Source organism: Budorcas taxicolor, chromosome 5 (assembly GCF_023091745.1).
Source record: "Budorcas taxicolor isolate Tak-1 chromosome 5, Takin1.1, whole genome shotgun sequence".
In the NCBI taxonomy this organism is placed as follows: domain Eukaryota; kingdom Metazoa; phylum Chordata; class Mammalia; order Artiodactyla; family Bovidae; genus Budorcas; species Budorcas taxicolor.
Genome location: NC_068914.1, coordinates 14,846,632 through 14,873,301, shown reverse-complemented (window position 1 = coordinate 14,873,301; position 26,670 = coordinate 14,846,632). Strand labels below are relative to the sequence as shown.

Genomic DNA, 26,670 nt, shown 5'->3' with positions numbered 1-26,670 from the left:
AGGAGAGAGCCTTGATGCTGTGGGGCCCCTTGAGCCTGGCTGCTGCTCATGTCGGAAAAAATAAGTGAAGAGCAAGGCACTCTCTATACCTTTCACTGCGTCCCCGGGACCGTGTCTCAGAGAATGGAGGTCACCGCTCCTGCCCCTCCTCGAGTGCTTATTCTCTCCAGTCACTCACCTCCTTTTTCTTCCTCACTGGAAAATCCTCTGGGCCTCCTCTTACTGAATTTGGCCTCTTTTCCCCATTTGTCAGGGGCTATAAAAGTGAAGTGACTTCCAGGTCGGATTGACTGATTTACAAATACATTTTTATTTTAAGCATCTCCTCTGCAGGCTTCCCTAGTGGCCCAGTGGTAAAGAAACTACTGCCAGTGCAGAAGACTTGGGTTCGATCCCTGGATTGGGAAAATCATCTGGAGAAGTAAATGGCAACCCACTCCAGTATTCTTGCCCGGGAGATCCCATGTACAGAGGAGCCTGGTGGGCTGCAGTCCACAAGGGTCATAGAAGAGTCAGACATGACTTAAGAGATGAAATGATAAGAACAAATGTCCTCTGCAATATTTGGGACATATTTATAATAAAAAATTATTTGTTGTTTATCTGAAATTCAGATTTAACCGGTGTCCTGTATTTTATCTGGCAACCCTACTTCTAAGCAACTTGTTTATGGGGGAGACGATGTAAAAACACAGCCATTGAATATTTTCAAAATATTATGCCTAATATAAGGCTTTACTCCTGCTGGTCTCTTGGCTGGACAGACTGACCTTTCAGAAAGAAGGAGGCTGCCCCCCACCTCCTCTATAGCAGGGGCTGTTCCCAGTTCCTCAGAGGAGCCCGTTGTGTGTGTGCTGTATGGAGAAGGCGGAGGAGACCATAAAGCAACCAACTTTGGCTTCCTGCCCTCCCCTATACCCCTGCCCATCACACCAGGCAGGCTTCCCTGGGAAGTGGGTAGCCCCATCCTGCTGGCAAAGCTGTTGCTTATCTAGAACTTTTACAAGCACATTTTTATTGAGTTGTAATTGAAAAAAAAAAACAAACTCCAAGACATTCCAGATTTTTCTCATAAGCCTGCTTTAGGCGTGTGTGTGTGTGTGTGTGTGTGTGTGTGTGTGTGTGTGTGTGTGTGTGACTGTGGGAGACATTTAACTTTTCTCTCTTCTTCCCTAAGTTAAGGACCAGAATAAAGATGAACTGGGGGTCTGGAGAGCCTGTAAAACTCTTTTCATTAGGCAAAAATTCTAGTGTTTGGATAACGAGGGCTTTAGCTAAGAGGGCTGTGTTTATCATTACAGTCTAATATCCTAATGTAAGTTTACAACAATATGTAAGAAACTTATATGTAATAGAATGCAGAGCCTCTTATATGTGTAAAACTCCTTGGCAAAGGTGTATAAATCATATACATCTATTTAAAAGAATGAGAAAGTAAACCCAGATGATGGCCTCTTAGAAATGGGCTGGTGGTGACCACCTCACTGGGCCCCATCGCTGTTCTGAGAAGCTAAGGGACAAAAACTGCATCTCTCTTGGGGCCTGTGTGACCAGGCCTCCCTTCCCCAGCCAGGAAGGATGGAGATCCCAATATTCCTTCCCAAGGCTCCTGGCTTTCTCAGCAGGAGGGAAAGAAACACAAGCTTTCGTGGAGGACTTACTGTGTGCCAGGCACTGGGCTGCTCCCCTCTTTCCATCATCACAAGAGCCCTGTGCAGTGTGGCATCTGTCCTGCTTTTGCCCTTGAGGAATGTGAAGTTCAGAGCAGCTGACTTGTCAGTCCAGGCTCATGCATCTGGTTAAAGGATGGAGTCTGAATGGAAGCCCGTGTCCAAGGCTCCTGTTCTTCCTGCCGCCCCATTCCCAGCCCGGGCCGTTCAGCTCAGCAGTGGCAGTGTCTGCTGTCACTCCTTGTCTGGAGATGTATTGCTGCTTCTTGGAGGCACAAAGCCGGACCGAGAATAAGAGGGGTGAGGCCAGCTTCTTCTGTGCAGTGGCTGTTTCTGCGACAGACCTGCCTCCACTGACCCATTGTCCTGCCCAACTCATTTTTTCCTGGGAATCCCAGGGGTCTGATGGAAATTCAGGAAGGAAATAGTTGAGGTTCTTTCAGGGACCCAAGCATAAACTCACTCTCCAGGGACCTCACGGGTTCGTTGTAAGAATACACTGGGAAACAAGGAATCTCCTGGAGAATGGGAGTATCTCCCAGAATATTCCATAACTCCAGTGACCAGGTTTACGTGGGGGCTCATCAACTGTCAGCTGCTCTTCATCAATGGCAGCCTCTTACATCAGACCAGTCCACAGGCCTCTGACTACCTGAGGGTCAGGAGAATAACAGTTAAGACCAATTTGGCTGCAAGTAACAGAGCCTTGAAAAACAGGGGCTTAACCAAGACAGACATTTCTTTCTCTCTCATATAAAGGGGGTGTGGAGGCGGTGGAGTCCAGGACTAGGAGGGATCCCAGCCAATCCCATTCTCGCCCTTAAATGGAACAGACGTTGCCCTTCAGGGAGACTTATCAGAAGTTCCACACACTAATTCAGTACATCTTATTGAATAGAACATAGCCACTTGGCCAAAGTTACCTACCTTTGGCTGGGTGCCAAAGTAGAGCTTACTGGGTGGCTCAGATGGTAAAGCGTCTGTCTGCAATGCGGGAGACTCGGGTTCAATTTCTGGATTGATAAGATCTCCTAGAGAAGGAAATGGCAACCCACTCCAGGACTCTTGCCTGGAGAATCCCACGGATGGAGGAGCCTGGTGGGCTACAGTCCATGGGGTGGCAAAGAGTCGGACACGACTGAGCGACTTCACTTTCACTTGGCTGGGTGCATCGCCACCCAGCTAACAATTGAGGTTCTTCACCAAAGTAAAAGGGGAGGATGGACATGGGGAACAAATTGAAGGCCGTGCCCAGGTGCCCATCCTGGTGCAGCCATCTATGGCTAGGACAGCAGAGCCGTAGAGTCATATGGTACAGAGTGTGTGACACCAGGAGTCCCTCGGAAAGAGGCACTGATGTGGGGGGGATTTTTCATGGGCTGTGCAGAGTGCTGTCTGTGTGGGATGGTCTATGAGGGGCCATGAGAGCCCCTCCACCTCACCCCAAGTTTCCCCTTTGTAGTCCTGCCTGCAAGTTCAACAGTCAAGTGAAGACGTGCCTTGCTAGCACCCTTGTGATCCTGGGGACATTAACCTGCCCTCAGTTCTTTATACGCACATGTGTATTTTCTCATGTCTGCTTAATGTGCAACCCTCTGCTGTAGTTGCTTCCAGAATCAGGAGGCTCTAGCAGTCAACAGCACTAAGCTAGAGCCCTGGGAGGCTTGAAAACTAGTCTGATGGAGTCCCAGTTATGGGTCCTAGGAACCCCAGTGTGGCCCTAGAGGGCATAGGAGACAGAGTCGTACCTGCACAGGGCTGTAAAAGGGGAGGTGTTTCGAGGGATCGGCTGATGGAAGGCTCTGAAGTAGGGGATGCAGGAAATCTCAGAAGAGGGGAGATTCTAGCAACTCCCCAGGAGAGAGGGCCAGGCTAACCAGACATCAGCTGGCTCAAGAGATTAGTGCAGAAACCTGGGGGCATCACCTGAGAACTGAGTGATCTGGGGAAAGGGAGAGAACACTGATAGCCCATTCCTCCTGCCTGCCAGGGACGGGGGAGCAGCGTAGCTAGCGGTAGGGTTGGGTATTTCCCTTTGAGTTTTCCTCAAACCAGCTTTCCCTGAGGCCCCAGTGGCTACAGAGTTCATACTGTAGCTGCCTTGGGGAGGAAGTGGAGGAGGCAGGTGTCAAGGCCAGGCTGTGAACCAGAGGCCAACAGACCCACAGGGGCCTCCTGGGGGCCAGGAAGTCAGCAGGAGTGTGTTTGCCTGGAAGTTAGGCAGCTGTGGCTTAGAACAGAGCTTGGGAGAGGAGGGGGATGTTCCATTCCTGGCAGCCTCCCCGTCTTGTCCACCCCAAAGCCTTTACCACCAGCGTTTCCCCTGGGCCTCTAACCATCCTCTGCTCTCCAGTGGGGCTCTTGGCAGAGAGAAGCCAGGGCTTTACTGTCATCTGTCCTCCTTGTACTGTGACGTTGCCTTCATGCACCCAGCACGTGGGTGGATTGATGTGACTGCTGTGTCCTTTTTTCTTTCACCTGTTCCTCCAGAGACTGATTTAGCGCTTAACAAGTGGGACTTCTGGACAGACTGGCTCTGCTGCTCCCTTCTTGCTCCCGCTTCTGCCCATCAACTTGTGTTCTGAGAGATAAATAGAGCTTTGTTGGTCAGAGCCACAAGCCTGCTTAATGCTCAGGTATATAAGCTCTCAACTACTACTACTACTACTAAGTCACTTCAGTCGTGTCTGACTGTGCAACCCCATAGACGGCAGCCCACCAGGCTCCCCCGTCCCTGGGATTCTCCAGGCAAGAACACTGGAGTGGGTTGCCATTTCCTTCTCCAATGCATGAAAGGGAAAAGTGAAAGTGAAGTTGCTCAGTCGTGTCTGACTCTTAGCGACCCCATGGACTGCAGCCTACCAGGCTCCTCCATCCATGGGGTTTTCCAGGCAAGAGTACTGGAGTGGGGTGCCATTGCCTTCTCCAAGCTTTCATATAAGGGCTGGGCAATTAGACCATAGTTGGGTATCCAGATTTTACAATATCCAGTTAGCCCCAGGAAAGCTCGCAGTTGTTTTCAAGTCGTGGGGGAGGGCAACTGGAGGATTCCTTATAAGCTCTCAAAAGTTAGCTGCTATCTGTCTTAACCTCTCTGCATTGATGTTCTTGTCTGTAAACTAGGGTGATAACTGGACTCACCCCATAGGGTTGTGAGGATTAAATGAAATGTATAGTTGACCTTTGAACAAGGGGGTTAGGGGCACAGACCCTCCCACAGAGTTGAAAATTCATGTATATAACTTATTACAGTTGGCTCTCCTAATACAAAGTTCCTCTGTTTCCATGGTTCCTCCAGATCTGTATCACTGATTCACATTGGTAGATTCAACCAACCATATATCGTACAGTACTAAAGTATTTACTATTGGAAACAACCTATCTATAAATGGACTTAAGCAATTCAAACCTGTGTTCCTCAAGAGTCAGTGGTATAGTTGGACTGACTGGCCTAGCTTCCCTTTGATCATAGTTATTTCATCTAAACTCTATAAACTGGTCATCATTACCTTTTTTCTTGATGCAAGATTAGCCATAATCAAGCCTCTTGAAGGTTTTCAAAGGATAACATGAATTTCACTATTTTAGGCCTAAAACAAATAATGGGCTTCCCTGATAGCTCAGTTGGTAACAAATCTGCCTGCAATGCAGGAGACCCTGGTTGGGGTCTTCCTGGGTTGGGAAGATCTGCTGGAGAAGGGATAGGCTACCCACTCCAGTGTTTTGGGGCTTTCCTTATGGCTCAGCTGGTAAAGAATCCGCCTGCAATATGGGAGACCTGGGTTCGATTCCTGGGTTGGGAAGATCCCCTGGAGAAGGGAAAGGCTACCCACTCCAGTATTCTGGCCTAAAGAATTCCATGGACTGAGTGACTTGCACTTTTTCAAAGCAAATAATAACAGCGTCATTTAAATTCATAATATTTCCTAAAACCCATTTGCTGATGGGTTTTAAATATAGAGAATCGGTTGTCTCTCATTTTAAAAGTTTAGTCAATTTATATTTTTTCACTAGAAAAATAGTTTTAAAAATACCAAAAAAAGGAAAACCAGATATCTCTACTCCCACAATTCAACATGGTCAAATTGTAACATTTTGCCATATTTGATTTCTGGTTTTTTTTCTAAAGAAATAAAACATTACGACGAAACTGAGAAAAAAACAAAAGATATGTAATGTATCTAACATACTCAGCATAGTACCTGGCATACACAAAGCATTCAGTACTTGTCAACAAATTGTAAAAGCTTTTTATTTTGGAATAATTTTAGATGTACAGAAGTTATAAAGATAGCAGGGACATTTCTTAGCAGCTTCCTCTAAGGTCAACTTCTTATATAACCACAGTCCAAGTTCATGGTCTTAACAACACCTCACTTCTTTCACAAGCCTGCTCCATAGAACAGGAGGAGCAGACGCTTCATCGCAGACTTCCTGGGCCAAGTGTGGCAGCAGGAAGGCTTTCTGGTGGAGGTGCCAGTCTGGAGCTCAACCTCTATTTCCTCGGGTGCTCTGGGGCATGTTTGGCTTTCCCTGCCTTCTTCACCCCATAGCCCCAGAATCTTAGTTCCAACCCTTAGAGCCCCAAGAAGGTAACCTGCTGAAACAAACACCCCAGGCCCAGGGTACGGCTCTGTTCCAGATTCAAGGTGCTCCACCCAGCCAGCAAGGGCCAGCTGCCCACAGTTATAGACCCGGATGTTGATTTAGAGACTAGTTTCTGGAGCCACTATTTTGGATCCTGCTGACCATGCATGAGCAGGAAATAGCAACAAGGGCTGAGCTGTCAGGCAGAGCAAGGGGATCCAAGGGAACTGGGGGTGGGCAGGCTGGGCTATGGGGCAAGGATTAGCTTTGTCTGCTCTGGAGAATTATAGGCCTCACTAACCCAAGGGAAAAGCCGAGAAATTCTCCATCCTGCCTGGTTGGGCACAGACTTCCTCTGGGACATATGTTTACCTTTTGGAAGAGGCCCAGAGAGCACCTGAGGCAGCCAGCTGGGACTAGGAACAAGTGCTGCAGGGAGGAGAATGGGGAGCTGCTGGGCACCACCAGTCCTTCGTGGCCAGAACCCAGAGATCTTGGATCCAGCAGGCAACATCCAGCTTCATTTTAGCTTCTCTGAGCCTAAGTTTGTTCATCTGTAAAATGGGGATATTAAGTCTCTATGACCCAGAGAGGGCGGTACATGTTTGTACGGTTTATAAATCGCAGGGGGTCCTAAAGCACATCCTGTGCTCAGCTCCCTGAGTTGAGCACCATGACTTGGAACTAGGTCTGCTGCTTTGGTCAGAGGTGACCCTTTTTTTTGATTTGCAACAAAGGAAAAGGACTTGCCTTCTGGAAATAGAGCAGACGGTAGAGAAGGATATAGACTGCTTAAGCCCCTGGGAGAGGGTAGGGCTGTCCCCAGAAAGCCTTGGCAGGGGAGCAAAGAGAGAGGTCAGAGGTGGCCCAAGGAGACGAGATGAGCTGGGAAGAGGGTGTCAGGGTGACCAAACGGTGAGATGCCGTAGCAGATGGAGCTGGGAGGAGAGGAGGTCCCCTATGGAGGCAGGCCCAGTCCTGGGGCCAGGTGGGGATCCACTCCGCCTGGAGGCCCCCGTAGAGAGGGCACAGTAACACACAACTCTCCCTGAAGGTAGGGTTACAGCCAGAGAGGGTGGGAGTCTTGGATTCCTTGAGCCCAGAGAAAGCCTGGTGAGAGACTGCCAGCTGGAAAAGAATCACAGAGCCCCAGGCACTTACAATTCAGATGACAGGTGATACACAGGGGTGGATGGACATTTTGGTAGCTTGAGGAAGAGCACTTCACCGAGGCTTGCAGGGTCCAGGGGGCTCCCCAGAAGTGACATCTAAACTGAGACATCTCAAAGACACCCCAGTGAAAATGTGTGAGGATGCGCATTCAGGCTGTATAACCTGAAGCATGTATAAAGCACCAAGAGGCAAGAGAGTGGAACATTTCTGGAAAGTGCAGGTAGATTTAGCATCTCTTAATTACACGGCATGTATGGGAACAGAATTAGAAGAGAAATGTCTGGAGACGTGAGAAGTTCTCAGAAAATGAAGAATCTTTATACTTTGTCAAGCTGTCTGTCTCTGGGGGGCTGTAAGTGTTAGCGTGATATGATCAGATTTTCGTTTTAGTAAGATGTCTGGGACCTGTGTAGAGATTGGGAGGGGCAAGGCTAGAGGCAGAGAGACCATCGGGCTGAGCAGGAAGCCAGGTGAGAGGTGAGGTGGCTTGAATTTGGGTAGTCGGCAAAGATGAAGCTAAATGAGCAGATCCGAGCTCGCTTTAGGAGACAGAGTTGGTAGGCCAACCAAAAGAAAGGCAGGAGCCCAGGGTGACACCCACCACTGGCTTGGGCAATAATGCCTGTCAGAACCCTTCACTAAAATGGGAACTAGGAAGAGGAATTGGTTCGGGTGGGAGGTGATGAACACTTCAGTTTGAAATTCAAGTGTATTCAAATGAAGGTGGCCAGTAGTATACTGAGGTTTTCAAGCTCAAAAAAGAAAATTCGGCCGCCATAGGGGTCTGAGAGTTGTCAGCCTAGAGATGTGAACTGAGGCTGTGGGAGCAAGAGGACCTCCCCTTCCCCCAAGGAGTGAGAACACAAGAGGGAGAGAAGACGCAGAGGCCAGAAATCTCAAGAGACCTTGACATTCAGCAAGGGTCAGCTGGAGGAGGCAAGGGCTACATAGGAACAGGCAGAGAGGTAAAAGGAAAGCCAGCCCATCTAATCCTCATAAATACCTCACGTACAGGTGAGGAATTGGGGGCTTTTTGCACTGTTTTATTAGGGCACAAGAAGTAAGAAACTCAAAGCCAGTGTTGCCCTATCATAACCATCCTTCACCAAGAATTTTGCCGTGTCTCCTACCCTCTTGTTTAATGCCTCTGTTAGGTTTCTGTGATTTCAGTCCATGCTTTTGAAAGCAGACTGAAGATGAAAAGACTGACTGGATTCAGGAGATACCAGCACGTTTGTGCACAGCACGTTTTGACAGTCGGTTTTGATACAGGGCAGGCATGTGAAGGATGGTGATGCCTCAAACTTTGGTCTTTATTCAGACAGTGGACTCAGACTCTGTCTCTAGATTGCCATCATAGGTTGTCTAGCCTTCTGGAACCTCCTGACCATCCTAGGAGTGAGCCACTGCCCCACAAACCACCAGAAGATGAACCTTCACCAGCAGATGAACTCACCAGAAGAGGAAGTCTTTATTATGATGAACCTTTTATTATAGAGACAGACTGAACTCTCTTTTGCATAAAGAATCTTTGGATTGGGTCAGGGAAAATCCACCTGCTAAAGGTCACCACCAGCTCTCCTTGCCTCTGCCTCAGCTAAGCCCCCACTTGCCATTTACATCTGAAGATCACCGGAAAAAAGGCCCCCAGGTGCAGGCTGGTTAGGTGGGCCATGCCGGCCAGAGGGTCAGGATTCCTGGCTGCCCACCAGGTCAGAGCCGCCCCGTCTCCCGCCCCAGTCGGTTGTCCAGGACCTGGAGCTGCCGGAGGAAGCCCGAGTTGGGGCAGATATCGCGGCGGGCCTGCACTGTCTGGATGGCCTCCACCAGCGTCATGTTCTCGCAGATCATGAGGAAGGCCAGGACAACTGTGGCAGAGCGGCTCACCCCCATGGCACAGTGTACCAGCACGCGGCCTGTGGGGAGACCCAGCCGAGCATCAGGCACCCGTCCTTGAGGGAGTCAGAGATGCTTCTGCCCAGCTGTCACAGCATCCCGGGATACTGACACTGTCCTCACTGCTGAGGCCCGAGAGGAAAGGGGCTCGCTCAAGGTCACATAGCATGTTAGTGGCAGGGCTCAGGGTAGCAGCTGGGATCCCCTTCTCCTGGTCCAGGGCGCTTCCTTTGCAACGAGCATCCTTCGCAACTCCAGCATGGTGAGGGTCAGTACTCCTGCAGTCCCCTGGGTTTGCATCAGATTGCACAGGTGTCCACCCACCTCCCTATCCTCCATCCTGCCCTCTCCCCTGCCCCTGCAGCTCCACACCAAGGCCTCAGCTTAGAGGAACCACTCCAGAGCCCTTGCTAGGTCTTGGACCTTCTGCCAATGCCTGCCCTCTTACTGAGGGATATGGTTACCCTGATGACCACACTGGACCTTAGTTATATCTATGATTGTTAGTTTCAAGGGTGAGATTCCCCCATGAAGGGACTGCTCACTAAATGCTAGTAGTGAGCCCCCTGGGGTGGGAGGGTTGCTAAAGGACCCCACCATCCACATATTGGAAAAAGTAGATAACCCCAGATCCTGCCTGCACCCCTCTCCATTCCCTCTCTTTCCCCAGCAGCTGACCTTGGGGAACACTGAGGGCACTTCGGATGTATCGAGCAACAGGCAGAAAGTAGACACTGAGGTCAAAGAAGGGGTTTGTCATCAGCCTCGATGCCATAGTACTCCAAGGGCATTCCGCGGTAGAACTTGGCACCTGTGTCACCTGAAACTTGCCTGCGGCGACATTCACAACATGGGTGATTGCCCAGCTGGGTCAACTTGTTCTTGTCCCGGGCCGCGTACCTGGAGGGGCACAGGAGGAGGTGGGGTAGAGCTCACTGAGTCTGCCCCGGCTGCGCTGGAATTCACCCCTTGGCAGCCTCTGCTGACCTCTTCCAAGAGTAGAGCCTGGAATCAGTGAACTGGTCTGGGTGAAGGGGCTCCATTTCACTCGGGCCAACTTTTCTGGAGGGCAATTCAGCCACATGCATTAGAAGCCTCAAAAACGTACACTTGCCCCAGCCTCCTAGGAACTTAAAAGAATTCCAAATGTACTCACAGACAAATGTAAACTGTATCTAGTGATATTTAAGATAGAGAAAAAGTGGGGGGCGGGGGAGAATCACTAAATAGACTATAAGAGGAGAGTGACTTGACACAGCTGAATGAAATACTGCACAACCACTAAAATGTGGCAGATAGATGCAGGTGAATAAGAAAAGGTGTGGTACTATACTGAGAATCTATGAAAAGAGCAAGATAACAAAACAGAATGTCGTTTAAAAATGCTTTTAAAAGTATGTTGTGCAGCGCCATTTAAAAAGTTTCCTATATAAAGCAGATTACAAAATAAGCTTATAAAGTGATACCATTGTTGTAAAAAAAGGAACTGTGAAAAAGCATTTACGTATGTATGTATGTATGCATTTTTTTTAAGTCAACAAGGATTTTACAACTGGTTATCTGTGCGTATAGGGGAGATACATATTTGCCATATTGTTAATAAGATATTGATCTATATTTTCTAAATATAAAAGAAAACTTACAACATCCACATATATTCATCCATATGTTCTAAATTTGAAGACAACGTTTAGGGAAAATGAATCATATTGCACTCTCTCTATATATATATATCCTAGAGAAACGTGTGTGGTTCCCAGGGTACATGTACTAGAATGGTTTTAGAATTTCTGTTTATAATAGCCCCAAAGTGGAAAAATTCAGAGTAGATAAACTGTGATATTTACATGCAAATGAGTAATATATAGCAATGAACTGTTTGCTGCACATATTGCTGGCATCTCCCAGTTTTGAGCAAATGACGCCAGGTACAATACACAACATGACTCTATTCCTATCACTTTAAAAGGTAGGCAAAACTAACCCAAGTGGTGAAACTGTAAAGAAAAGCAAGGAAATAACTATTTCAGTACTCAGTGGTTATCTACAGGGGAAAAGGTTATGCTGAGAAGGGTTCAGTGGAGGCTTCCGGGGCACAAGTATTGTCTTATTTCTTGACCTGGGGGGGTGAAACTGAGGCTTTGTGCACTTTCTTGGATATGTTCTAGTTCCACAAATGTACTAAGTGTAAAAGGAAATAAATACGTGAAAAGAGATGGTTGGAGGCAAAGAGGGTGCCACTCTGCTCCTCACAGGCTCTGGGCGCGGGTCCCCTTCTGCTCCTCCCAACCCCCATCGTGGCTCGTACTTACGCATCTCCCAGGAAGAGGTTGGGCCAGACTTCATTGACGTGGTTCAACATGGCAGCCCGACGGACCCACAGTAAGCGCTGCAGCGAGGCCAGCGTGGGTGGCTGGTAGGGGGACACCCGGACTGACCCATGGATCTTGGGCCTCCGGAGGTCCTGCTTCTGCAGCGAGTCCATCCTAGAACAGAGTGGACACTGCAGTGGCAAGTGGCAGGCCTCCCCACAGGTGGGTCCAGCTGACATGGAGGCCCAGGCATGGTACATTGCCCAGGTGCCACTGGGATGCTTCAGAAGGGCCTCAGTTATTTCAGATGAGGTTATTAACCAGCTTGACTGGGACTAAGGCCTAGACCTTTTCCACAGGAAACCAGGAGCCAACCCCTTGTCACCACTGTGGAGCCAGGAAGCCCTCTCCCCTACCCTCTCCAGAGGCCCCTGGTGTTGGAAACTTTGTGCAAGGGGCCCTCAAAGCTCCCTGTTGGTAGCAACTAGTCCAGTGCAGACCCCACCCCTTATGTCTCTGGCTACTTGGTAGTTTGTGAAGGATGAGAACTCCAGATGGCTGTGGCCCACAGAAGGCACTTAGACCCCCACAACCGGGCAGCTCATCTCAAGCCCCGTTTCTCTGCTGCTTCTATGGCTGGTCCTCAGGCTCCCATCCCTTCCTGCTGTCCGGTGCCTGAAGGTCAGAGCCCATCTCTGGAGTTGAGGAGCCTGGGCTATGAACTGACCCTTGTTGGCACTTCCCTGCTGAATGCGCTGATGCCTCTTGGGCGCTGGGGCCTCATTCATGGAAAGTCCCTATTTTATGTAGGAGGAAGCTGAAGGTCAGAGAGAATAATTGGTTAAGTGATGCCCAGAGTTGTATGGTCAGTAAGGAGCAAGGCTAGGGTTTCAGTCCCATTCTGTGTGCCTTCAGTTCCATCCCCCAGCCTTCACAATACCCACTTTGAGGACTCCAGAGTGGTTGCCTAACCCATCTTTCTCTACAGGGGAGCCTGCTGTGGCTGTTCCATGTCTGCCTATAGGCCCTGGGATTTTCCCTCCTTACCCCTGTGACTCAGGCCAGTGCTGCAGGTCAGGCCTCACCGCGGTGGGGTGGCTCGTGTCAGGAGTCAGCTGGCTGAGGGAATCCGAGACCCTGCAGAGCTGCGATGTCAGTGGCACCAGAACCTGGGTCTGGTGCTGGGCTGGGAAGGAGCGCCCCTCTTGGCTAACTGGCCTTGGCCCCTTCAACCAGTAACTAGGGAAGGCACAAACTGGGAAGAAACTTCTTTGTTCTGTGGTAGGCGGGTGCCAGGACCAGGAAGAGAAATGGGCACCCAGGAGGCCACCGGCTTGGCCAGGCTCACCCAGCGGGCAGTGGGAGGGCAGGGAGGAAGCGAAGACCCGGCTTTCCCTTTCATCCCCCACTGTGACCTCTCAGGGCAGGCTGAGTGGCCTGCCACCTACCTACGGCATGGTCTGGGGCCAGGAGTGGGGGAGTGGGTGCAGGGACAGGACCCAGCACGTGAGCAGAACGAGGCTGGGGCAGGTTCCGCCTGGAACACAAACGCTGTGAAGCGGCTAGAATTCCAGGTGCTTCCCTTGGAACCGGTGGGGGTGGGGCCTGAGAGCAGACACAGGCCCCCTGCAGACTGAAGTGCAGTCCTTCCACACCTGTGGACCCCTCTCTGCTTGGTGTCTCTTTGGGGTTAAAGGCTCTTGGCCCTGGAACTCCCCAGGGAGATGGGAGGCTACATGAAGTGGTGGGAAAAGAACTTTAGAAAGAGCGCAGAGAACCTAACCACAGCTCATTCTGAGGTCAAGAGCAAGTCTTTAGCTCCTGTCTGGGCCATGATTTCTCTTCTTTATCTTAAAGATACTGGCCTTGCCTGCTTTAAGAAGTGTCTGGAAGGTCTGATCTGAGAATGAGAGAGGAGTGGCTGGGTTTGCAGAAACTACAGGGAAGAGTGAAGTGTATATTGCTGGAGTGCGGAGAGGTCGACAGCCACACGGGTCTGGAGCTGCCAGCTGGGGCTGCAGAAGTCCCAGGTTGGGGGAGATGGGGCTTAGGGAAGCCTTGTGGGCGCAGCTGCAGGCCTCTGAGCTTGGTGCGGGGTAAGGCCGCCACCCAGTGTCCAGTGGGTGTCTTGCAGCTAAGCTGTGCCTGGGACAGGCAAACTCCTGTTGAGACAGAGCTTGTCCCTGATCCTCCTGGAGGCTCCTGGGAGATGGAGGAGCCAGCAGAGGGGTCGGGGATGAGAGCTACTAGGCCACAGCCCAGCCTCAGCCTCCTCAGGGCCTAGGCCCAGGTCTGGAGAAGGGGGCCTTTTCCTTGAACTTAGGAGTACTCATTGTTAGGCCTCACCTTGGACCTCACACTCGATGCTCATGGATGTACCCCCTACGTGTCTGCTCTATCCTGTGAGGGCCCAGCCCCCACCCAGCGACTCATCCTTAGAGCTCTGGGCACACCCACAGAAGGGAAGTCGGTAGCTGCAGCAGCCCCTGGTTTCTGCCATCCCCAGATCTAGACTGAGAGTCCTGCCTGACCCCTCCTCCTGCATCTCTTGGCCATAGCAGGGTGAAACCTGGGCCCGATGTCCAGACAAGATCAGGTGCATTCAGGGTGACGTGGCTGTAGACACGGGCCACACATCCAGCAGGGATAGGCTCTGTCTGGCTCTGCACCGCGCTCCCTCTGGTGCCCCCTTCTGCCTCCTTCCTGAGTCTCCCCCTAAGCTGAGCAGCTGCCCCTGTGGGCGGTGCTCTTCCCTCTCTTGAGTTGCTGCTGTTTACAAGTTCAGACACCTGTTTTCTGCCTTTGTGCCTCTCGTACCCTCTATGTTGTCGCCAGTGCCTCTGTCTCCACCCCACTCACAGGAGCTCACGTTCCCCCACAGACCCCCAGCACACTACCCCACATGCCACAGCCTCAGACCAAGGCTCAGGCCTCCACAGGGCAGGGGAGCAGCTGTCTGCCATCCACCGCCTCCTGGTCTTCCCTCCTGCTTACTCTCTCCTCCTCTTCCAGGCAGACCACATGGGACTGTGGCCACAGGAGAGGTGGGGCCAGAGAGCTCAGGGCAGGACAAGTGAAGAGTCTGGCAAAAGAAGCCTTGGGGAGGGTGGCAGGCGGGCGGCCAGTGGGGAGCTGCCTGTGACCCTGTGCCCTGCGTGCTGGCCTTGGAGGAGGGCAGGCCTGGGCCAAGTTCTCCGGTCTGGAGCTGGGATCTGTGTGGTCTTCTCTGAGCCAGCTTTCTCAGTGGAGCTGCTGTGAGAATGCCATGTTTAGGGCACCTCCCCCAGTGTCAGCCTCCTGGTAGATGCCCAATAAATGGTGCATCTTACTCTTATTATCATTGCGCTTACCCTTTGAAGCCTCAGCCATATCCCATGGGACAGTGAGGCTTGGTCTCTATCTCTTTGTGTTCCTTAATTTGTCTTTCTCTGTCCAGTAATGGTTATTATATTTACCACAAACTAAGGATATGCTTTGTGTCAGACAGAGCTAAAGGCTTAAATTTTTCTCACTGAATTCTCACAGCACTCTTACGAGGCAGATAACATTTACCATCCCCATTTTTACAGATGAGGAAACTAAGGCTCAGAAAGACTAAGCTCTGTGCCCAAGGTCACACAGCCAATAAGCACAGGAGCCAGGATTCAAGCCCAGGTTGATCTGATTACTAGGCTTCATCTGGGCCTCTATCTCCGACCCAGTCTCTCCGCTAATCCAGTGCAGCCGCCTCTCCCACCCCCAACACGCACAGGCACAGGTGTCCTGGCCCTCTTTACCCAGCATGCTCTGCAGCCCCCAGAGTAGGGGCGCTCACCCACCTGTGGGGGTATTTGGCCCAGGCTGTGGTCTTCTCTGACGGGCACTTTTTGCTCCCAGCTTTCAGACGCCCGTCTCTGCACACTTGATGCTGTTTCTATTTTTTGATTGGAGTTTAATTATAAAGCATGATGTGCTGCTCCCCTCCTCTGGCCTCCCCCTGCCACTCCCAACTCCCCCACGGGTCCCCTGGCACGGTCAGTGCCAAGCCCAGCCAGGCACCCGGCCCCACTGGGAGCAGAGGCAGTCCAGCAAGGAGGTCTGCCTGTGACGTGTGTGGACGTGGATATGGATTGTGGGGCAGGAGGAAGGGAGATGGAATAAGCCATTTGGGAAGGTCCGTTGGTCTTCATGGGGAGCACGTGGAGTATGGGCAGCAAGTTAAAGCGAGAAGGTGTCTCCATGGGGGAGAGTGGGGAAGAGAACAGCCAAATCACGTCCCAGCTGGCAGCGCTGACACCAGAACCCAGGCCCAGGGGCCCCTCGCTGGGAGCCAAAGGTTATAGGACTGGCCCCAGACTAAGATCCAGATCAGGCTGAGGGAAATGTGTGCAGAAAGACAGACAAAGATGTAAGTGGCGTTCAGAGCAGGTCTTTGGAACAGGCCCGGCCTACAGTCAGAAACCGTGCTTCTGGAAACCAGCCTGTTCTCTGCGAACCTCTTCCCTCCCCCAGAAGACATTCCTGGAGCAGACCTCACCGTTCTGTTAAAGTCCCTTCCAAGGCTGACGGCTCAGTTAGAGACCTTGGATTTAGGTCTGTTAAGAATTCTCACTCTTCAGAGACCCTCCTCATATACCCATGCTTCAGTACTCTTCTCTACTCACACCCCCAGATGACCGCCACAGATGATTACCTACAGCCACGCCGCCTCTGGGTCTCTGAAGCCGGAGCTCCAGCAAGCTGGGCTCAGCCCTTCCTGTGGCTCCTTGAGCCCTGGCGAGGGCTGATGGAGGCAGCTGTGGCCACAGGCTATCAGGAGCACTTAGAACACCCCTCCCACTCCCATGTCCCCCGACTCCTAGGGGAACTTAAAGCCCCTGGGAGAGGAGTCCTCAGGGCCTGGCTGAGAGGGCAGCCCCTTCCCACCTGTGAGCACTGGAGGCCATGGCTGAGAGGGAGTACAGGCAGCAGGAGCAAGTGGATGGAGCTGCAGGCTCGAGGGTGGGCCCCGCACTGGGCTCTTACCATCTTCTGGGTATCCACCTGGGCCACAACCTCCAGCAGCACCAGCAGGGCCAGGGCAAAATGGCAGAGCCCCATAGCAGGGAGTAAGGCCCAGTTCTGGGGGAGAAATGAACTCCATGTTACAGGCAGGTAAACCGAGGCTCAAAAAAAAAAACCAAAAAAAAAAACCCGAGGCTCAGATTGGCCAGGACTCACCACGGCAGGGACAAGAGCTGCCAGCTAAACCTGCTCTACCTTGAGCCTCTGTGTAAGATCAAGTGGGTTATGGGTGCCAAAAGAGATAAAGAGGCAAGTTTGAGGCCCAAGGCTCTTGAAGAGAGATGACCTCTCCCCAAAGCCCCCTCACTTCTGAGTCCTCAGCCCTAGGACTACTGTGTACAGTCACACAGGTTGCTCACTGCACAACTCTTGGGGGCCCCAGCTTCACAGACTATTTTGTGGATGTAGCCCCAGGAATTGTTTAAGGGACTGACTCCCCCAAAGCCAGCTGCCTGAAAAGAAGAATGCAGAGGCCTGAGGTGAGAGGATTTAAGGCCCCAGGCTGAGGAAGCGGGGTGGTTGGGCATGATCAGAGATGTGCTGTTGCTGCAGTTCCCAAAGCCTGCCTAGAGGAATGAGCAAGGTGGGAAGATGCTCTTCCCATCCCCCTCACACACATCCCCCTCTGCCACACCTGCAGAACCCCCACAACAGTTTCCCCCGCAGCTTCGCCTTGGGCCTAATCCCAACCCCAGCTATAATGCCTATTTTCTTTCACGGCATTCACCCTCAAACTAACCGAGACCTTCCTGCCCCCATTCCCAACCCCAAGATGCTCATCCTCCTAACAGCACATGGGAAAGGGTTGATATTGCTCACGTGCTCCCCCTTTGCCAGGCTGGTTATGCATTCAGAGACAAAAGCAGCTCGTATGGGTGGTGGGCAGGGGGAGATTCGTTCATGCCCCAGGGAGGCTCTGGCAGGAGGAGAAAGCTGCTACTCTCCTAACTCCCAGAAGAGCCCAGGACAGTGTCCCACTTCCAGCTGGCAGCCCTTCTGAGCCAGTGGGTGGTGGGGCACAGCCAAATTCAGGGTGAGGAGAGGTGAAGGAAGGAACAGTATGGGTAGCAGGAGCTGGAGGTGGGATGGGGGAAATGGAGAGCATCTCTGGAGGCTTAACCTTCCCTCAGATGGCCCTCAGTGGGGATGGAATATAAGGAAAATGAGCTGTTGGAGCCAGACAGGGACAGCCCCAACATGGGCATGGTGGGAGAAGACGGGCAGTGGGCACTCCTCAGCTGCCTCACAATCTGGGGCCCCCACAGCCTCTCTACCCTCAGGAAGAGACACCCCTGCCTCCTCTCAGTTGAGCAGGAAGAAAACACAGAGCTGATGCCAAAGAAATTACAGCAGCACCTTGGCAACCATTTGTGGGCTGGGAGCCTGAGACGCACCATTGCTGTGGGGGAGCCAAGCTCCTTCTGCTGGGCAGCTGGGGAGACTGGGGCCTCTAGCAGGAGGGAGGTGGCTTGGGCAGAGGAGATACTGGGGATCTGTCTCTTTCATGCAGCCTAAGGACTGAGGGCTTGTGCTCCAGATGCACTGAATATGGAATAGGAGGAGGCAGAAGGTAAATGGATAGACTTCAGGAAGGCTTTATGTCCTTTGGGGTCCCCAGAATCAGAGACGGAGGGAGGTTAGGGAGGGTCCTTCTGTAGATCTCTGAGATCACATTGGGTGGGGTGTGAAGGTAGAGAGTGGGGTGCTGAGTCCAAGGCAAAGAACTGAAGGGCGTGGCGATGGGAGAACTTTGTATCAAGCAGGGCTTGTGTGAGGAGGTTGTGGCCAGTGGCAGGAGCACCTGTTCTCTTTCTCCATTGTGGGAATGGATGCGCGGGGCTGACATGATTATTAACTAAACTTGGAGCAATAGCTGCAGCCCCACGCTTCACCAAGGACTGGGATCCAGACCTGAGGGGAGGGTGTGCAGAGGTGTGGGAAGAGCCAGACAGCCCTCAGGTACAGGACCGGCTGTGATCCTATCTTGGTGGGGTTCAGGTGGGTGAACCCCACAGGCTTTTGGCCAAGGAGGTAGGGCAGGTCAGCACCAGGACCAGTTTGGAAGGCCTTACCTCTTCCATTTTATGCTTCCCACCCCTTTCTTTCCCAGCCTTTCCATCTTCTCTGGCTCTGAAGAATCTGTGAGTGGGCTGGGAGTAGGGGGAGGGACTGATGATCAAGCTGCCTGAGCCAGGCCTAGGATTGGTGGGGGCAGCCCAGTAGCTTGGGGAATGGGCCAAGCCCCTTTCAACCCTCCCCTCCAGCCCCACTCAGCCCTGAAACCCAACCTCTGAACTGCTCTCATTCATGTCCTCTGCCAGGCCTCACCCAACCCCTTATTCTAGTTGTACCCTTGCCCTCTGCCCAGCCCTCACCTGACCTTTCACTTGGCACTGCACCCAGCCTTGGCCCCTCACGCCCTGCCCAACCCTCACCTGGCCCCTCAGCTCCGGCCTGCACCCCGCAGCTGCTGGTCCAGTCGGCAGAGCTGGTGAAGGAAACCTCTGTTGGGGAAGACCCATCGGCGCTCCCTCACGGTGATCACCGCCTGGCGCAGGGAGAGCTGCTGGCGCAGCATGAGGTAGGCCAGGACCAGTGTGGCAGAGCGGCTCACCCCGACCACGCAGTGCACCAGGACCTTGGCTGAGGAAGACATCCTGCTGAAAGACCCTTTCCCACCAGCCAGCCCACCCAGTGGCTGAGGTGGGGACCCAAGTTCCTTCCCTTACTCTGCTTTGGGTGTATTCTGTGACCCTCGGCAAATCACTCAACATGTCTGGGCCTCCATTTCCCAATCTGTCAAGTGGGTACATTAGCACCTCTTATGCCTACCCTTGGGATGGGGTAAACACACTCCACCCAATACGGCTTCTAGGACTCTCTGTGGGCTGGCCTTGCTGACCTTGCAGCTTCACCCCAGGCTGTCCCACCCCAGCTCTCAGCTCTGGAAACAGTGGGTAACTTGCAGTCCCTTGAAGCTGTCATGGTCTCTGGCCTCCAGCCTTCCCACATGCTCTTTCAACTACTTGTAAAAGTTTTTCCCTTCTCTCAGTCTGACTAACATCTACTACTCATTTGTCAGGATTCCACTGAGATAAGGCTTCCTGACTACTCATGGTATCATTTGAATCACAAAGCAGCTCATCCTTTTTGCATGGATGCAACAGTGAATACGTTGTAGAGGGAATTCCCCCCAACTTCCTGATCCTCTGAATCCAGGACCCTGTCCTGTACTCTGATCGCTCTTCACTTTTACCGACTCATCTGAGGAGTGCTCGGATGTAATAACATTTTGAATGTCTTTCCACCAGGGACGCTGCTTTGTTTAAGGCAAGTATGTAGTGTCCCCTTATCTAGCTCCATGCCTGTCACAGAGAAGATAATAAATAGTTGATGAATGAATGGGTGAAGAAAAATGAAGGTCAGGATGCTTTGGATTGAAAAGTGCTATGAGCCACAGTCTTGTCTTTCCCATGACACAGATGAGAAACCGAAGTATAGAGAGGGACACTGGCTCATCTGGGGTCGGGTAGCAAGGGGCACAGCTCTCACCCAGGATGAACACGAAGCAGCTTCCCCAGGCTCCTTTGTTGCACCCCAGATATTAGAAGATTTTTTTTTCCATTTGAAAGTACTTTGGGGCAGAAACGAGACATCTAGATACCAGATGGCAATCTCCCAAGGCTGAGTGATGCAGAGAAAGAACTGTTTTATTGTTTGGGAGACCTGGCTTCCAGCCCCAGGGCTGCTCCTAACTTGGGGCATGACCTTGTACTTCAGGCCTCCCTTTCCCTGTCTGTGGAGCAATGCTACTGGATAAAGTGCTGGGACACTGAGCAGAAGATTTAAAAAACATGATGACTTTTTAAAAACTAGCGGTGGGAGGCCACTGATGTTAAAGGGGAACCTGGACATCCTCCCATGACTGAGCAGGGTGGAATATGGGTTCAGATGCCAGGTCCTACCCCCAGGCGTGCTCAGGGCACGGTGGATGAAGTCAGCTGCAGAAGAGAAGTAGACACTGATGTCGAACTCAGGAAGGTCGTGGGCTGGCACCCCCAGGTAGCTCACACTGCTGCCATAGAAGTCAGCGTTGCCCTGACAGTAGAGGCCCCCGTGGGCGGCATTCAGCACGTGGGTGATGCCCAGCTTCCAGAGCTCAAAGCGGTTATTTGCTGTGGCCCTAGGGAGGGGAGGAAGGGAAGCCATGAGGTCTGGGAAGGAGGCGTTGTCTGGTCCCCCGCCTTAGAGTGATGAATCCATTAGGGTCCAGAAGGAGCCAGAGGAACTTGTGGGGTTCACGGCTCACAGCCTCACCCAGGAGCTTTCTAGTAGGGGAGCTCGTAGTGCAGGGATGTAGCTTTAGCTTCTCTGCTTCCTGAGGCAATCCGCCCCTGCCATGCCAGGACAGGAAGGAAAGGATTGCTTCAGCCCTAGGACCCAGCTGCACCTCCCTGCTTGCCCCATGCCCTGCCTCGCACATCCGGCTCTTCCTGGCCACTACCTCATACCTGTTTTTAATCTGCAAATATTTAAAGGTGACACCTTCCTTGATTCACCTCCAGTCAGCCTTCCTCACCCAGTCTGGGTCCAGAGGAAGAAGGCCGGAACCGGAAAGGGGAGCTCTCTGTCCACCCCATCTCTCACCCCAAATCACCACGATTCCCCGTCCTTTGCCCCCCCCCAACCCCCCCCCCCACCCCCGCCCCCCCAAGACCCACCAGTTGTTCCTGATGTAGAAGACTCTGGGAACTTTTGGGGGCTCCCTTCTTTCAGGCAGGCAAAGTCCCTGCTCCCCCTGGTGGCTGCACCTGATCACTGCACTGTTCCTAGCACGAAGGGGTCCTGGAGGAAGTCCCTGGCTTGGGAAACTCAGAGCAGAACCAGTTGCCCTTTCTCTCATCCCAACACCCCATCTCTGGTAAAGATCCCAAGAACTGTCTCTCCTTGTCCTCACCCCCACGTCCCTTCAGCCAGCTACCACTCACGCATCTCCTATGTAAAGGTTGGGCCAAACTTCATCCACGTGGCTGGAAGAAACCTTCCCTGCCCTCAGGAGCTCCTCCAGTTCCAGGACGCTGGGGCAAGGCGTGGCTCCCGCATCTCCCCTCAGCTGTGGGAGCGAGGCTTCCGCCATGGGCCAGCCCACCCACCCCTCTGCCTCTGTGGTCACTCCTCTCTGCCTCTCCAGTGTCATTCCTCCTTCCTAGAGACTGGCAGGGACAGGTGAGACGGGAGCAAGTGACTCAGCAAATTACAGGGGCCTCTAGAGAAACCAGGACATTTTCCTCCCCAAGTCACCCCCTGGCCTGATAACAGGGAATCAGATCTATCTATGCAAGTCACGTTACCTCTCAGCCTCAGTTTATTCATCTCTCAAGTAAGAATTATAAGGACTAGCTGAAACAAAAGATACTCTGAGTCTAACACACAGTAGATATTAATAGATTTAGAGTCCTGTATAAGTCTATTTGGTTCTGAGGACTGCGTTAAGGTAGGGACTCAGGTGCAGAGGAGGTGGTTGGCTCCAAGGATGCGTGATGGGAAAAGTTCTTCAGGTCTGGGTGGGTCACATACTAAGTGGAAACTGTTTGACTGTTGGATGAGCTTCTGGACGATGGGACTCAGGGGAAGTTTCCTGAGTTACAGAGTCTGAGAAATGTGTGCCCACGGGGTTTGTGGGGGAAAGTTTGAACAATAGTTCTGTTATGAAGATGGCTGATTTCTCAAAAGAGACGGCTAAAATGGGCCATGTGTGCCAGAGAGGCAGAAGGGAGAGATGAATGTTTCCCTCGACCTTCTGAAGAGGCAAAGAAAGGGCTGTCATCAAAAATATTTTTGGGTGGGAGGGAGATTCCTCTGCTTATAAGGGCTTTTGTCCTCACAGCAAAAACAGAGAAAGGTCTGTATTCGTCCTTCTGCCAGAGGTCCTTGTAGGCTGAAGTGAGATGTCTTGCCCACTCTCAGATGTCTTCATGAAGGCTTTGTGGGGGGTGGGGGGGGCATAAGCTGTAGTGGGGAGGCTCCCAGTTGCACCTGGCTTTGAGTCTGGTTTGAGGGTAAAGGCCATACCAGGGCATTCCATGGAAGCAGGTTGCACTCAGTGTCCACCCCAGAATCCCACTCCCATCAGAGCCACTGAAGCCTGCCTTGCACCACCCGAGGAAGCAAGGTGAAGAGGGGGCTGGAGCCCAGGTCGAAGGCGGTTTTAGAGGTTAAAGCCTCTGCCTGGAATGCAGGAGACCTGGGTTCGATCCCTGGGTTGGGAAGATCCCCTAGAGAAGGAAAAGGCAACCCACTCCAGTACTCTTGTCTGGAGAATCCCATGGAGGGAGGAGCCTGGTAGGCTACAGTCCATGGGGTCACAAAGAGTCGGACACGACTGAGCGACTTCACTTCACATGCCACGGCTAGGCCTAAGGTGGGGGCTTCCTTCAGGGTGGGGTGGTACAGTAAAGCGAGAAGAGCATATGTTCTCAAGTTAGACTTCAGTAGGAATACTGGCTTCGGCACATATTAACTGCGAACCTGAGGCAAAGTTGCTTGGCCCTTCTCTGTTGTGATGCCTGTAGAGGTGGCACAAGGATTAAGAGATATATGGCATTTGGCATAGGGACAGTCAGAGAGTAAAGGGGCAATAAACGGTAATAATGATGACTGGAGGCTGGCTCTTGGAGAGGAGCTGGCTCCCTGCAAAGGAATTAGGGGAAAGTCCCTCTTGCCCCCAATTTACTAATCCCATAGGCCCCGCCCCGCCTGCACTAGCGCCTCATCTCTCATCTCGCTAGCTTTGGACCAAATGCATGCTCGCTTGGGTTTCCTTGCAGCCGTTGCAGATCGCCGTCTCCCCTCACGCCCATCTTGAACCCCGAGCCTCTTCCGGGTTTTGCCCCACCCCCTAAGGCTCCGCCTCCCATCGATGGGGCCCCGCCTCGCGAAGTATATCCGGTTCGGATTTGAGCAGCTGCCGGCGCGGATGAGACCGCGGCCGGAGCCGGGCTGCAGCGATGCCTGCGCGCAGCCGCCACCGCCCCAGCCTCCACTCCGGCTCGCCTACCCGGGCTCCGCCCCCACCGCTTGAGGCGTCGCTCTCCAGGGAGGCCCGGAGGGCACCGGACTCCGGCAGCGACTCGGACGCCGACCCGGAGGCGGGTCCCGGGAGCGCGATTCGGAACAAGGAGGTGAGCGGCAGCTGAGGTGGAGGAGAGGGAGTTCGGGGTGGGCGCATGCAGCACGGGTGAATAGGGGAGTCGGGGATGGAGGCGGGTGGGGGTGCCAGGAACAGAATTCGGAGGGGCCGTGGGAGACGGTTGAGGGAGCGTGGAGAGTCCTTTAGAACGGAATCTGAGGGAAATGGAGGTTGTTGAGCCGAGGCCCTGAGGCGGGTGACGATGGCCCGCGACTAAGGGGTAAGGAGAGGCCGAGGGGCGAGGGAGAGGGTGTGGAGGCTGAGGGAGATGTGGCCTTGAAGAGGCAGGGCATGGACGTTTTTGGAAAGCCGGGTGGAAGTGAGGGGAGAAGACCGAAGGGTCCCCGGGAATGTAGGACCAGGGGGGGAGATGCTCTGCAGTTTGACAGTGGGAAGAGGGCTCAGAGGAGCCGATCCAGGGTCGGTGTTCCCACTGGGCGAGAGAGAAGGAACTAGGGTGGGACTGACGAGATTGCTGACCTAAGGGGTTGGTACTTAAATTAGGGGGAGGATTTAGGTTTGAAGAGGAAGGGGCTCTCAGGTGGCAAGTCGTCTGGCCTTAAAGACCAGAAAGAGATAAATGGGGTCAAGACCGAAGAGGAGCCCTTGGGGGCTCTAATTTAGGGCTTGGACATTTTCACAGGTGTCTTTCATAGCATGGAAGGTCTCTGGGGTAATATACTTGGATTATGGAGCTTTCTAGTTTGTGGACAGTGAGTCCTTATAAGAATCTGGGGTGAGAAGGGTGTTCTTTAACACTGATTTGCCCAAAGGACTAGGAGAAGTAGTGAAAAGGAAGTGATGTTTGGAAAAGATAGTGAAAGGAGTGGTTCTGAATGTAAAGATAAATCCTTTGAATTTATTCTCACAGTGATAGCGTGTTTCTCTTTATTTGTTTGTATTTTATTTAAATTTGTTTTGTCTTAAATACCTGACAAGTTTAGGTAATCTTTAAAAAAAAATTTAATACTTTACCTTTATTAAAAAAAGTAAAGTCGAAACGAGTTTGGACACAGATTTTTCAGATACTCCGTACTGACTGATTTCACTCTTGATCATTTGAGTTGACACATACTGGTCACGAGGTAAAAATATGATCACGGCAAATATCTGGGTTAAAAGTATCTGGTTTTATCTACGTAAAAAAGTAGATAAAACTGTGTGAAACCACCACAGTCCAGGAGACTACCAGACCTTTCTCTCTCCCATGACTCCACAATTGGAGTTATCTCTTGAAAACTGGAAGGATACCCTTGACAGATTTGCAGGACCAATACTTTGCAGTTATTGTATAAATAATATTTTTAGTAAAGTTATCTAGAGTAAGAATAGAGGATGCTTGTAGCTGGCAGTTAACAGAACTGGGATAGATGGGTACACAGATGCCTTTTACTGTATGGAAGACATAGTACCAAAACCATGATTGTGCCAGAAAAATAATTATTACCATATCTATATTTAGTTGAAATAGGTTTTTTTTTTTTGTAATTGTTAAATAGCGTGATTTGGTGAAGTGTTTGACTAGCCACATCTCATATGTTGTTTTACAACTCTTTATACAGTTCGAGGTTTACAAAGTTGTTGGCATTTCAAAACAAAAGTTTTAATCGAGTATTTCTAGTCTAAATGGGTATCTTAACAGTTTAATCTTAGTGAGATGATAATTTACTTACTGCAGCTAGTTACTAAATTAGTGTATGTGTATACACTTTATGTCATATCTTCAAATGCCCAGTGGACTGATAATTATTTCTTCAAAGGAGAGATGAATTCTTAGCCTTGCTTTTAGCTATTGTTCAAAATTAGCTCCTTTTTCCTTAAATTAACATAGTTGAGAAAGTGTGTATACTGTTGCTTATTTATGTTTGTTTACCCTCACTAAGCTTCCCTGGTGGCTCAGAGGGTAAAGTGTCCGCTTGCAATGCGGGAGACCTGTGTTTGATCCCTGGATCCGGAAGATCCCCTGGAGAAGGAAATAGCAACCCACTCCAGTACTCTTGCCTGGAAAATCCCATGGACAGAGAAGCCTGGTAGGCTGCAGTCTATGGGGTAGCAAAGAGTTGGACACGACTGAGCAACTTCACTTCACTTTCCTTCACCCTCGCTAAACTGAGATTCTCTAGAGATCTTATCTTCATACTTAGCTCTGAATAAAAGTCTTGGCATGTAAAAATTTGCTGCACTGAACTGAAGTATAAGAACTCTATTAAGATTACATCTTAATGTTAGCGCAGAATTAAAGAAAGGAACTTTTAGATGAAGTTGTACAGTTAATATATTAACGTGCCTAATAGTTATTTTGTCTTTGTTTAGCCTTGGCAATTTTCACAGCCACTTAGTTGTAAATAAAATCATTTTTATGGCAGAGCAGTTTCTCTTAGGCAAGACAATACGTATTACTCCCAAATAAGTCATTATGATTGCAATGGCAGAACATGAAGATATATTTAGATAATCATTTTTTATTTCAGTAGCATCTTGGCCATTGTGCAAAGACTCTTCACGTTTCACAATTCCTCGTAAGCATTTTTATTTTGTTAATCACTAGATCCTCAGTGCTTTTTCAAAACTTTGCCGTAGATGATTTAGAGACATTTTCATGACTTTTCTTATAATTGAAATTTGAACATTGTTTTGGGGAAACTGTTGAATCACAGATGTTCTGGTGAATATTATTATTTTGTCTTGTAACAGCGACCATGTTAACTAGTTATTCTTTCAAAATTCTTACCTCAAGGCCTGATACGATACTATGGTGTTTGTAGGATGTACTTAGCGTGGCCGTTATTCATGACAGTGC

At 51.2% G+C, this 26,670-nt stretch overlaps 2 protein-coding genes across 2 annotated transcripts in view; one reads left to right on the top strand and one right to left on the bottom strand.

The window, feature by feature from the left end:
- Window positions 1–5,897: 5,897 nt before the first annotated feature.
- DUSP13 (dual specificity phosphatase 13) lies at window positions 5,898–21,859 on the bottom strand. Its single transcript, XM_052640751.1, is given in 12 exon segments — window positions 5,898–9,346; window positions 10,005–10,080; window positions 10,082–10,146; window positions 10,149–10,185; window positions 10,187–10,226; window positions 11,639–11,812; window positions 12,686–12,775; window positions 15,457–15,551; window positions 16,544–16,738; window positions 19,117–19,169; window positions 20,647–20,864; window positions 21,670–21,859. Coding segments are annotated over 12 exon segments (1,395 nt in total). The 5' UTR covers window positions 21,819–21,859; the 3' UTR covers window positions 5,898–9,143.
- A 1,829-nt stretch (window positions 21,860–23,688) lies between these two features.
- Window positions 23,689–26,670, top strand: part of SAMD8 (sterile alpha motif domain containing 8) — a 46,853-nt gene continuing 43,871 nt past the window's right edge. Inside the window, exon 1 of the mRNA XM_052640946.1 lies at window positions 23,689–23,862. Coding sequence (XP_052496906.1) covers window positions 23,689–23,862 — 174 coding nt within the window. The remainder of the gene's footprint in view (window positions 23,863–26,670) is intronic.